At 38.2% G+C, this 12533-nt stretch overlaps 2 protein-coding genes across 3 annotated transcripts in view; both read left to right on the top strand.

The window, feature by feature from the left end:
• Positions 1–4663, top strand: part of LOC127638843 (regulator of G-protein signaling 12-like) — a 51220-nt gene extending 46557 nt beyond the window's left edge. For both annotated transcript variants that reach the window (XM_052120682.1, XM_052120600.1), the window contains exon 18: positions 3077–4663. In XM_052120682.1, coding sequence (XP_051976642.1) covers positions 3077–3357 — 281 coding nt within the window. In that variant the 3' untranslated portion in view covers positions 3358–4663. The remainder of the gene's footprint in view (positions 1–3076) is intronic.
• Positions 4664–6728: 2065 nt separating this feature from the next.
• Positions 6729–12227, top strand: LOC127650131 (zinc finger protein 16-like). The gene is made up of 3 exons (XM_052135334.1): positions 6729–7516; positions 8410–8604; positions 11069–12227. The coding sequence occupies exons 1-3, from the start codon at positions 6808–6810 to the stop codon at positions 11782–11784; spliced, it is 1620 nt and encodes a 539-aa protein (XP_051991294.1). The 5' UTR covers positions 6729–6807; the 3' UTR covers positions 11785–12227.
• The last annotated feature ends 306 nt before the right edge of the window (positions 12228–12533 follow it).

Here is a 12533-nt window from a genome sequence, read left to right as displayed (position 1 = left end):
TTATCACCTAATCAGACGCAACCTGATATGATTCTAGCGACACTTTATCGGTCTTTCCACACCAGGCGTGACACGAAACAGCAATATTAATACACTAAAATGATGATTATTGAAAATAAAATGTAGAAAACAGACAATTACAAGACGAAAGCAACTACAGACGAAACAGTCTGTTTATTGAACGCAACTCATTTTCACGTTGAAGCTCCGTATGGGCATTGACTTAGTATGGCAAAACCATAGGGGATAAATACACAATCACACACTTACACATACAATTGTATTAGATCAAATAAGGATGCAATTCATAAAGTAACTTTGCCCTAAGTTCATGCGGTAGTCCTGTTGTTATTTCGGCGATCTCCACGTGACAGGGAAGCAGAGAGAATGTCAGAATGAGCTGGTATGTCTCCCCACTGCCATTCTGAACAGTGTGTGTGTATGTGACAGTGCTCCTGCTGAAGAAAACGAGACCACAAGCACAACATTCAGTAGGTATGTGACACCCTCAGCCAAAATTAAGTTGTTGTGAACCGGCTAGTGAGATGCCAACTTTAATATACTGCAATAAGAATAAGTTTAGACCAATCTGGTGAGTGCGCTGGCTGGCACGATGTCGCAGAAATAGAAACATTAAAAAAATAGTATGTGCTGTCGCTGGTCGTGTGTAATGGCTGGTTTGGACAAAAACTCTGCTTAACATGGAAAAGATACCTTTTATCGTGTGCCACATTTGACTTTATTTTTTATTATTGCTACATCTTATCCTATTTCCGAAAGAGCGGTAATTGTCAGCGCAAAGTGCAAGTGGGCGTGGGTGGGAATGTTTGCACTATCTGTGGGTGTATGTGCGCAAACTTAGTCCATTCCCTGTCAAGCACCAGTGAAGACAGGGAATTTCTATGAAGTTGGTATTGTAAATGGACTGTATACAGTTAATTAAAAGAATAGAAAACTAGCACACTTTTGTGCTTAAACTACGCCCTTGTTGAATGTCAGGCATATTTATTTTTTTGGAATCCCCTTTTCTCCCCAATTTGGAATGCCCAATTCCCACTGCTTAATAGGTCCTCATGGTGGCGCGGTTACTCACCTCAATCGGGGTGGCGGAGGACAAGTCTAAGTTTGCTCTGCTTCTGAGATTCAGTCAGTCCGCGTGTCTTATCATGTGGCTCGCTGTGCATGACACCGCGGAGACTCACAGCATGTGGAGGCACATGCTACTCTCCGCGATCCACACACAAATTACCAAGCACCCCATTGAGAGCCCACGGAGGTTACTCCATGTGACTCTACCCTCCCTAGCAACCGGACCAATCACGATTTGTATTAACAGTAATTGTATAGGCACGCAGTTCACTTTTTCTATTTTGAAAAATTTAATTCCTTTATTGCAAAATTATTAAAATTACGCTTTAAACGAATCGAAAATATAATTAGAATAACGAAGTGTTATTTGACTGCTGCTTTGCACCAATTCATTACCATACAATACAACCAAAGCTTGCGCACATATACCAAAAGACTTTCTTAATGCAAAATATAGTTTTCTTTCTTTTGGTTCTGGGGTGAAATATGACACGTTATTGACAGGTTTTGTTTAGATTCACCTATGAAATTCTACAATACTTTTAAAAGCATTCACATAGGTATGTCAAGGCTATGCTCTTTACAGTGTTTGTGAGGGTTCTCAGTGCTCATAATCATTTGAAAAAACTTTATTTTTTTATTATTATTATTTTTTTTTACTTGTCTGTCTACCCATCTAATGTTTGTCTAGATGCCATTCAACAATGCAGGAAACTTTGACTAGAGGGGGTTCTATTGGAAATACATTTACAATACAGTATTATAAAACATTTAAATATGTGAGGTACAGTAGAAGCTATACACTCTAAAACAATTGCATTGTTGAATTGCTTGCCATCCTGTCTCCTTTGTAGATCATGTTGATTGTGTGGAAATCTGATTAGATCTAATAAATGCTAGTGAATCAGACTAGACTTGCCTGTGATCTTGTGTCATGCCCCTGTGCTTCTTTTCATGTTAGTTTCCTTCTTTCTTGATTTGATCATCTGTTGTTAAGCAAAATGATTTCCTGCTTCGGACTCCTGTTTATTTAATTCATACTTGCTTCAATTGCATTTACATTACATTTGCATTCATTGCATTTAGAAAAATAAACTGAGAACCTGGAGATATCTGCAGTGACTTTCAAGACTTCATCTGAGACTTCAAGTCTGACAGAGCATTATTGATAAGATCTGATGCTGCATCAATATTACTCATATCTCAATATGGTAACCTGGGATGTTGTACTGCATGCTATTGCACAATAATATACATTTTAACTGGCTTTAATTATCATAAGATGACTGCATGTTAAGCATTTGTAACCTTTACGAGCATGAACATGAGAAAATCTCCAAACATTGCATCTTTTTCCAGTAATCAATTGCTTCTCGAAAGACCTCCAGTTCTGACTGATTCTTTTGTACTGAATTGTTGTACTAAACTGGTTACTACAACAATAGTGATAAAAACAGCAGTAGTTTTAATATAAATACATTCCTTTTATTTTTACAAAAAAGGGTTACAAGCATTAGAACAGTCTAGACTCTTGAGGATGAATGTGAAGACTCCACGTGGAAGGCGCCATCTAAAGTTATTTGTATGAAGTGGGGAGATACTGCCACCTTGTGGTTGGATGGTCACTGTAAGAACTAGGTGACAGAGCAGCATTGCTTTGAGATTTTTCATAAGAATACTCATTTGTGGTGTATTATATATAATAAAGTTGTGTTGTTATACAACATACTAACTGATATTGTGTGCAAATAGCAAAAGCATGTAACCTGTAAAGAAAGAAAGAATGTACATGAAGTCCATTCAACATTCAAGATGTGATAATGACCATCAAAAATCAAGGTGTTTGATGATTTCATACTTTTCCTTTAGGTGAGAATTTTACCTGAACTTATGTTTAATTCAACAAACAGGTCCCCCATTCCTAGATCCTCCCTGTTCTTTTTGTCACGTGCTCTTGACTAATTTTTGTGCTAAATGCCTTCTCCAGGTACAGAGGGAGGAAACACATGCACTTCATGTATCAACCAGCAGGGGGACCAGTGTCTCTCCTCAGTCTCACAAGTGGACTCTGCTGTGTTGGACAAGGAGGCCAGTGTGGGGGGGATCACTCTGGAAGACAGCCTTGAAGGCTACGCAGCCGAGCTTCGGCAGTGCCAGAACAAAATGAGAAACTGCATTCACCCCTCCACAGAAGCGCCCCGTCCCCTTAGTGGGGTGCTGGAAGTCAGCGAGAGCGATACAGTGCAATATAAAGCCACGTTTGTCTGAGGGAAGCTGCTTGTAGGGGGTTTCATAGACTGAAATGAATGCAAAAAGGAGATGCAGGAAATACTGTGTATGTTAACCATGTAAATTGGGAAAGAAAATGTTATTCTTTTTGACTTTAGACCACTCTTTATTTATTGCTAATAAAACTGCTATTAGATTGGTGTCGTAACACATCATCAGAGTACCAGGTTAACTTGTTGGGGAAATTCAGTGGAATGCAAATGCAAATAATCTCAGTTTGTATAGTGGAATTAGTGCATCAGTTCTTTTTAATTCCTTCTGATGATTTTTTATAAAAATGTTGGACCCTGCGACTCTCTTGTACTTGGAATCACTGACCAGTCTTGTGAACACAGATTCAGATTCATATATGAAATATACACAGTATTGTGCAGAAGTCTTATATCTTCAGCTTTAGTGTGTCAATAGGAAAAATACATTTTAGACTCCCAAACATGAATGATTAGAACAGAAGAACAAGGAGTCGTGCAACAGATGTCATGCCCCCACAGAGCCCCCACTGAACATTGTGTCTGTCTGAGATTACATAAAGAGACTGAAACAATTGAGCCAAAGTAGATAGAAGGATTGTGGTGAATTCTCCAAGAAGCTTTGAACATCCTATCTGCCATCAACCAAGAAAAACTGTGTCCAGGTGTATCTAAGAGAATTGGTGCTGTTTTAAAGGCAAAGGTGGTCACACCAAATATTGATTAAGCTTTTTATATTTTAACTGGACTTTGTATGATATTAAGTGATAAATGAAAACTATGTCATTATTTGTGAAGACAACCTCACTATGCACTATGCATAAGTGCCTAAAATGTTTGCACAGTACTGTGTGTACATATATATATATATATATATATATATATATATATATATATATATATATATGCTCAAAATAATTTTAGAATGACCAATTTTTGTGTGTGCATTTGTGTTTAACTGTGTTCACATTGTAAGGAGTTGTTATATCTCATTAGTAACAAGTGGAAAGTAGTTAATTGTTCCTAGTGAGATAATAAAATGAATATTCTGGGTTCAATACAAGTTAAACTCAATCAACAGCATTTGTGGCATAATGTTGTTTATCACAACAATTAATTCTACTCTTTCCTCTTTTTCTTTAAAAAAGCAAGAATAGAGATTACAGTGAGGCACTTACAATGGAAGTTAATGGGACCAATTCTTGAACGGTTTAAAGGGAGAAATGTGAAGCTTATATATTTAAGAAGTGCGTTTACATAATTTCAAGGTTTTAGGGTTTGTGGCGTCATGGCAACGAAGTTGTAAAACTAGATATAGCTTTACACATAACAGGTTACAGTAGTAAGTTATTTTATCACAATAAAATCATGTTTACATGCATATTGTTTACATCTTGTGGCTTTACTTTTGAAACAGTGAGTAGGCTTATTTAATGTTCAAAACTTTACCCCCATTCACTTCCATTGTGATGTCTCACTGTAACCCAGATAATTTTTTTATTTAAGAAAAGTAAAGACAATTCGACATTATTATTTTTGGTAGTACATCAACATTATTACTGAAACTGGAATAATCCTTTAAGCCGTTGATATTAAACTACACTGAAACCCAGATAAAAAACAAATGTCCAGTGAGTACACATGTGGCAGGCTGTCTACTGTTTTAGTCAGAAAGATGCTTAAAGGTTCTCGATATAACCATTAGGATATGTCGAGAAGTTCATATCAAAAGAACATCTGCAAATTGGCCAAAGAACCAACACCAAGAGATACATTGCGTGTAAGCTACGTCATGATAACCATGACCAGAAAAGGACCAATAACATTTGCAAAGCGCGCCATCTAGTGGCTGTCAGATGAAACTGAATTTGCCCTTCTCATAAACCAGCCTAAAGAAACATAAACCAAATGTATTACAATGTAGATGTTATATGCAATGTACTGAGGCAGTCAGTACATTTGTGTTCTGTCATTATTATTATTAGTATTATTAGTATTATTGTGTGTGTTCAGCAGCCAAGACCATTTTTAACCTTCTTGTGTTCTCTCTGGGTAGAGAGAATACTTTCTAGCAAAAAAAAATTAATTAAGGAACAGTTTACCCCAAAATTAACATTCTCTCATCATTTACTCTCCCTCATGTTATCCAGATGTGTATGTGTACAGATGTGTATGACTTTCTGTCTTCTGCTGAACACAAACAAAGACGTTTAAGAATATTTCAGCTCTGCAGGTCCATACAATGCAAGTGGATGGTGACCAGAACTTTGAAGCTCCAAAAAGCACATAAAGGAAACAGAAGTAATCCTTACGTCTCCAGTGGTTTAATGCATGTCTTCAGAAACGATATGATAGGTGTGAGTGAAAACAGATCAACATTTAAAGGGATAGTTAACCCAAAAATTAAAATTCTCCCATAATTTACTCAATTTTATGCCATCCCAGATGTATATGACTCTCTTTCATCTGCTGAACTCAAATGAAGATTTTCTCAGCTCTTGATCCATACAATGCAAGTGAATGGGTGCCAACAATTTTAAGTTTAAAAAAATCATACAAGTCATCATAAAAGTAATCCATACGGATCGTGTGGTTATATCCATGACTCCTGAAGTGATTTGATAGGTGTGGGTGAGAAACAGATCAATAGTTAAGTGATTTTTTTTTTTTACTATAAATTCTCCTCCCTGCTCAGTCAATCTCCACTTTAACTTTCACTTTAACATTCTTCTTCTTGTGTTTTTGGTGATTCAAGGTCTTCATGCATATCACCCCCTACTGGGCAGGGAGAAGAATTTCATGCAAAAAAAAAAAAGACTTAAAGATTGATGTTTCTCACCCTATCATATTACTTCTGAAGACTTGAATTAATACACTGGAGTCATTTGGATGAGGTTGAGTAAATAATGAGAGAATTTGCATTTTTGGGTGAACTATCCCTCACTACATGGAAACTCACAGGAGACTATTATTAATATTACGTATACTATTCATTTATTATTGTATAGGTTTTCTACCCACTGTTACCCTAGAACGTATTTAATAACAAATCAAATAACATTTTTAATGATTAATTGTCAAATTATTCTAATTTTATATTTGACTCAATTAAATAAATGACTCAATTATTATTTAAACCTATTTTGTCATATGTTTACCTCAGTTTATTCTCCATGATGGAAAATACCATCCTGTTCTCTCCATTATGTCAAAATAAGTGCACCAAATGGTGTGGCATACATTTCGTACGTTTACAATGACACTGAAAAACTTTTGAGAGATTTATTGTTGCTGAAAAGAAATGTGAGTATTGCAACTAAAGGATGGCTCAGTAGAGGACGCTGTTTAGATACTCCACTTCCGAAGTGGGAGGAAGTTCGCCTGGTGTCCATCGTAAACCTCAGTGTCCGTCACGATCAAAACACTGAGCCATCACAGCTGAGGACCTGCGCTTTATAACATGAACCGAAAAAGAAACCACAGCTATATAGAAACGGGACAGTCTTCTGAGACCCAGAGCGCGTTTATGGACAACACTGGGTCCTTCAGCCGCGATGAGGAGGATTTCTCCGAGCTCGAACCCGATGAGCAGCTGGTGTGTTCGGTGACCGAGATCACGGAGCATCTGGGCAGGAACATCACGGTGGTGCTGGAGTCCGCGCTGTCCGAGATACGCAAACTGGTCAGCGTCCGGATCCGCGTTCTGAAGATGGAGCTCCGCGAGAAATCCGACGAGATCGAGGTGCTCAGGGCCAAACTGGAGTCAACGGAGAAAGACGGAGGACGAGTCCCTAACTCCAGCATCCTGGAGTTCAAGAAGTCAGACCACCAACCGTGCCAGAAACACGGCACCGACCCTAAGAGAGCAAAACCCGAGATTCCCGTGGTGAAGAAGGAGAACATCAACGCGATCTGCGACTATCTGATGAAGGACAAGAACCAGCGCAGTGGTGCTGAAGTGGAGAGCGACCAGAGCGATCAGGCCTTTGGATCGGAACAGGATATGCGGACGGAACCGCAACCGCACGCGCCTCTGAGCATGTGGTCGGACAGCGCGCACGGAGACACGGACACAGACACCGACATCTTCAACATGCTGCCGCCCGCCAGTAAACGCATGTATGACTATGAGTGGATGACTGGAGTTGAGCTCAACTCCGAGTTTAAAGGTAATCATTTGCATGAAGACATGCGTTATGATTGCATAACATGCATGTAGTTGCATACATTATGCATATCATTACACAAAGTATGCATGCATTTCAGTTAGGCGAGTATTATGATTTCATTACATGCATGCATTGTAGGGTGCATGCATTTGCATATAGTATGCATGCATTGTAGGGTGCATGCATTTGCATATAGTATGCATGCATTGTAGGGTGCATGCATTTGCATATAGTATGCATGCACCGTGAAATGCATTTAGTTACATAAATGATGCATGTATTGTCAGAGAGACATGCGTTGTAATTGCTTAACAAGCATGCATTGTATGCATAGTTGCATACATAATGTATGCAACTATGCTATGTATGTAGTAACTATGTATGTAGTTACAAAAAGTATGCATGCATGTCAGGTAGGCAAGCATTATGATTGCTTAACATGCATGCATTGTAGGGTGCATGTATTTGCATAAAGTATGCATGCACCATGAAATGCATTTAGTTACATAAAGTATGCATGCATGTCAGATAGACAAGCATTATGATCATGCAACATGCATGCATTGTATTGTGCATGTAGTTGCATATAGTATGCATGTACTGTGGAATGCATATAGTTACTTAAAGTATTCATGCATTGTATATTATATGCAGACATTGTATTATATTCTCAAATGTTTTTGTAGCAATATTTTAAGTTGCAACTGTGCCATGCTTGACCTTTACCACTTATATTCTTTCACTTTTTGCATGAACAGTGAATGGTAGATCTTGTTAAATATTGAAATAGATGTTTAAAACCAAATTTCAAAGCTTCAGGATAAACATTTTCTGAATAAATGAGAACAAATTAAAAAGTATTGTAATTATGCCTGCTTTCTTCCTTTTATTAGGTGATACAGAAACAAAGTGTGAGAATGTTTCCAGTGTGGATGATGAGGATGAAAATTACGACTCTGAAGGAGGAAGAGGAAGTTTAAGATCTGTGTCTGACCCAAACGCTGCCCATTTTCCTCCGGAAACTCAGGGCTGTCCACGAGAAGACAGGAGCAGCCCAGCAGAGGACAATGTAGATAAAATGGAGACAGGTCAGTGTTTTGAAAGAGAATTTGGTATTTGGCACTTTCAGATAAATTCTCAAAATGGGAGTTGCTGAAAATCATTTTTGTATTGTGCACTTTCACTATGTACACAGTTAAAAGTTAAGACAAAAAGTAATTGAACACATTCTGGTTGTCAAACGTAGTGGAACATGTAGATATGTGATATGTGATCTAAATCTGTAGTCACTCTGCTTCTATTTAGTTCTGTCCTGATGAAGCTATTTGACATAACAGATGTTTACACAGGACAAAATAATGACTGAATTTACAAAAAATATCCTGTTCAGAAGTTTATATCCCCATGGATCTTAATATGGCGTGTTGCTTCCTCGATGATCAGTGAGTGTTTGTGTCTTTTGTCATAGTCCACTGTTCTTAAGGAAAGTCTTCCAGGCACTGCATTCTTTGGTTTCCCATTATCTGCACATTTAAGTTCGTTCCAACAGTGGCTTTATGATGTTGACATCCAGCTTTTAGGACAATTGAGGGACTCAAACACAACTATTACAAAAGATGCAAACATTCATTAATGGTTAAAAGGATAGAAAATTCTATTATGATTTACTCCCTCATGCCATCCCAGATGTGTATGACTTTCTTTCTTCTGCAGAACACAAATTAAGATTTTTAGAAGAATATTTCAGCTCTGTTGGTCCTCACAATGCAAGTGAATGGTGACCAGAACTCCAAAGGTACTAAAACGATGGTTCTTAAAGGCAGCATAAAAGTTATTCATATCACTCCAGTGGTTAAATCCATGTCTTCAGAAGCAATATAATAGGTATGGGGTAGAAATTGATTAATATTTAAGTCATTATTTACTATCTTTCTCCACCTTTGACCAACCCCAACCAGTAAGTGGCTGAATATGAAAGTAAAAGTCACTTCCACATTCAGATTTTCAGTTAAAAAGGACTTAAATATTGATCTATTTCTCATCCACACTTATCATATCACTTATGGTGATAAGGATTTAACCACTGAGTCTTACAGTTTGCTTTTATGCTGCCTTTATGTGCTTTTTGGAGCTTCAAATTTCTGGTCACCATTCACTTGCATTGTATGGACCTACAGAGCTGAAATATTCTTTGTATGTGTTCAGCAAAATAAATAAAGTCATACACATCTGGGATGGCATGAGGGTGAGGAAATAATGAGAGAATTTTCATTTTTGGGTGAACTATCCCTTTAAGACTAGGAAGGTGACGCACTATATTAAGAACCAAGGGTTCAAATTTACATATATGTAAATATATGTTATTTAGCTTCTGAAAGGCAGTACTAAAAGTATGGAAAAATGAAAATAAATAAATAAATAAATAATAATAATAATATTTTTGTAATATACCAGTTTAAATTTTCCTCTTATAATTAACAGTGTTAGTTTCGTCAGTGATGTCACTTGACAGCCCAGAGAAAATGTGTTGCATGATAAAACTCACTTTTAAAAACACTTCAAAGAAGAGCATAGTAAGCATACAGTTTAATGTGGAGCGGTTGCTGCATCAGCTGCGTTGACATAGTGTTCATGTCGTTTGATGCGCATTAGAGTTGTTTCTCTCCAGCGCATCACTTACATTTTAATGTTATTGTTTCAATGTTTTATAATGTATACATGTTACGGATTCAAAACCAGGCGCATATTTCCGCACATTTCACAAAACTGTTTGTTTTTACCACATGCAAGTCTCAGTTAAACTTCACCGAGCAAGCGAGCATGCACATCCGTGTGAATTAAACTGTTAGCAATGGAGAAAGCGAGCGCAATCATTTGGATCGAATACGTGCAACATCATACTGCGATTTCAGTTTCAATGTTATCAGTTGTGCAGCTTTGGAAATCACACTGACGTCTAAGAGGTCAAGGTGTTCTGGTTTTTAAAGTGTTTCAGATGGTTTCTCCTGAAGTGAGCACATAATACAATGAGCATTGACAAAACATTATTTTACTTGATAAACATACACATATTTTAATATTTCTATTCTGGTGCCACCATTGCCCTCTGCTGGGCTGATTTTAAATTTCTTTTGTCCCACTCTATCCCTGATGAATCATTTTACTCTTTAATGAACAGTACTTTTTGTGAAGTTTGACAAGTAAAGGAAAGGAACTGTTTTATATGTCCTGAAAGTAATAATAATAATAATAACTAAATTAAAACGTAATTTTTCATGATTCAGGCTTTGTTCAAAGTTTTGTGAGAGTAAAGAATCATGAATCCAGTACTGTAAATTGAACCATCCTTTAATAAAATAAAGGAAATACATTTTTATCCGATTCATCGATTATCGGAATCGAATCAGGAACAATACAATTGCAACCAATGGCTCAACAGCAGATGACTTTCATCACCTCAAAGATAAAATCAAAAGTTTTTAGGCTTGTGGTTGTCATGTAGATTTGGTGTGATTTCGTTAATTTTATTGATTTACTGGCAACCTCTTTTAGGTCAGCAGTTCTCTGCACACACATTCATTTGCCCCTTCTGTGGAACTCTCTGCCCCGACTCTTCATTCCTGGAGGAACATGTAAAACTCATGCACCATGACGAGAGCACCCAGGCTCTAGAGTCTCCTCCGGGTGCTTCCTCCTCTCAAGCGGAGAGTGACTTGGGTGATGCAGGGCGAGTTCTGGTAAGCCCAGAAGGACCTGCTGGGAGGGGGGCACGGGAGAAGAAAGTGGAGGGCGGATATGAGTGTGGCGACTGTGGCCGTCATTTCAACTATTTGGGAAACCTACGTCAGCACCAACGTATCCACACCGGCGAGAAGCCCTTCGTCTGCTCAGAGTGCGGGGAACGCTTTCGGCATGCCGCACGTCTCAAGAGCCACCGGCTCAGCCACAGTGGAGCACAGAGCCCCTTCCCCTGCCCGCAGTGCGGAAAAGGCTTCCCGGTGCTGTCCGGACTAAAACGGCACCAGCGTGTACATACCGGAGAGAGCCCGTATGCTTGTCCCCAGTGTGGGCGCAGGTTCAAAGAGCTGGGTAATTTATATACACACATGCGCATCCATAGCGGCGCCACACCCTACTCTTGCTACCAGTGTGGGCGGAGCTTCAGACATCTTGGCACATACAAGAGTCATCGCTGTTTGCCTGCTACCCAGTTACCCAGTGGGCATAGTTCAGAATGGGCACAGGAGGACAAAGGGCAGACTAGATGATAGCAAAAGGATATTGTGACAGATGTGTTCATATAGGGGTTCATTACTTCCTCAACTGCTGTTTCAGGATCAGTTTCAACACGCCAAGAGAGACAAGCTGAGCTGAAAAGAGTTGCGAGTGGTTTCATACAGTAAGTGGTCGAGTGGAAAGACTCAGACAAGGGACAGGATGTATAAAAGGTCTTGGTATGGTCACCTGCCTGTCTGCAGTGCAGATATAACATTTGACATCATCATGACAATTAAAAAACAAACAGGTTACATAATGAAGCTGTGTGGATTTACACATCTTTCTTGTTCATGTAAGCGTCATTTTCAACGGTAACTTGCTGCTTGTCAAATGTTCATTTTTGAAGCATTTTTGCAATAATATGCTTCCATTTTAAGCATACAATGTGTTTGGATGTCCATATTTCAAGATTCCACTTAATAAATATTATTCATTGTGCTTAAATTGTGTTTTTTTTTTTCTTCTTTCTTTTCATTTGTATATTTGTAAAGGAGTCGTTCAGAACTTCTGACAGGGTTCATAGCATGTACACACAAGGGTAGATTAAAACAAGATATTACACCTTACAAAAACATGGAATTTTTTGAAACATAAATAAACGTATTTAACGTATTACACTTGTAAAACTATTTTTAAAACGTGGCTCCATAGAGCGATACTTTACAGAGTCACAACGGCCGTCTTTTGAGAATGCGTCACCCGTCAAAAGTGTAACGAGTGGTTAGATGACATGAAACGC

This window comes from Xyrauchen texanus, chromosome 1 (assembly GCF_025860055.1).
Source record: "Xyrauchen texanus isolate HMW12.3.18 chromosome 1, RBS_HiC_50CHRs, whole genome shotgun sequence".
In the NCBI taxonomy this organism is placed as follows: Eukaryota; Metazoa; Chordata; class Actinopteri; order Cypriniformes; family Catostomidae; genus Xyrauchen; species Xyrauchen texanus.
Note: the sequence above shows the minus strand (reverse complement) of the source record. Positions and strands in the feature narration are given on the sequence as shown.

Bases quoted from the DNA above. Each gene is read 5' to 3' on its own strand.
- LOC127650131 (XM_052135334.1), top strand. From the start codon at position 6,808: ATGAACCGAAAAAGAAACCACAGCTATATAGAAACGGGACAGTCTTCT. The intron at 7,517-8,409 runs GTAATCATTTGC...TCCTTTTATTAG, and splicing joins GCTCAACTCCGAGTTTAAAG to GTGATACAGAAACAAAGTGT. The intron at 8,605-11,068 runs GTCAGTGTTTTG...AACCTCTTTTAG, and splicing joins TGTAGATAAAATGGAGACAG to GTCAGCAGTTCTCTGCACAC.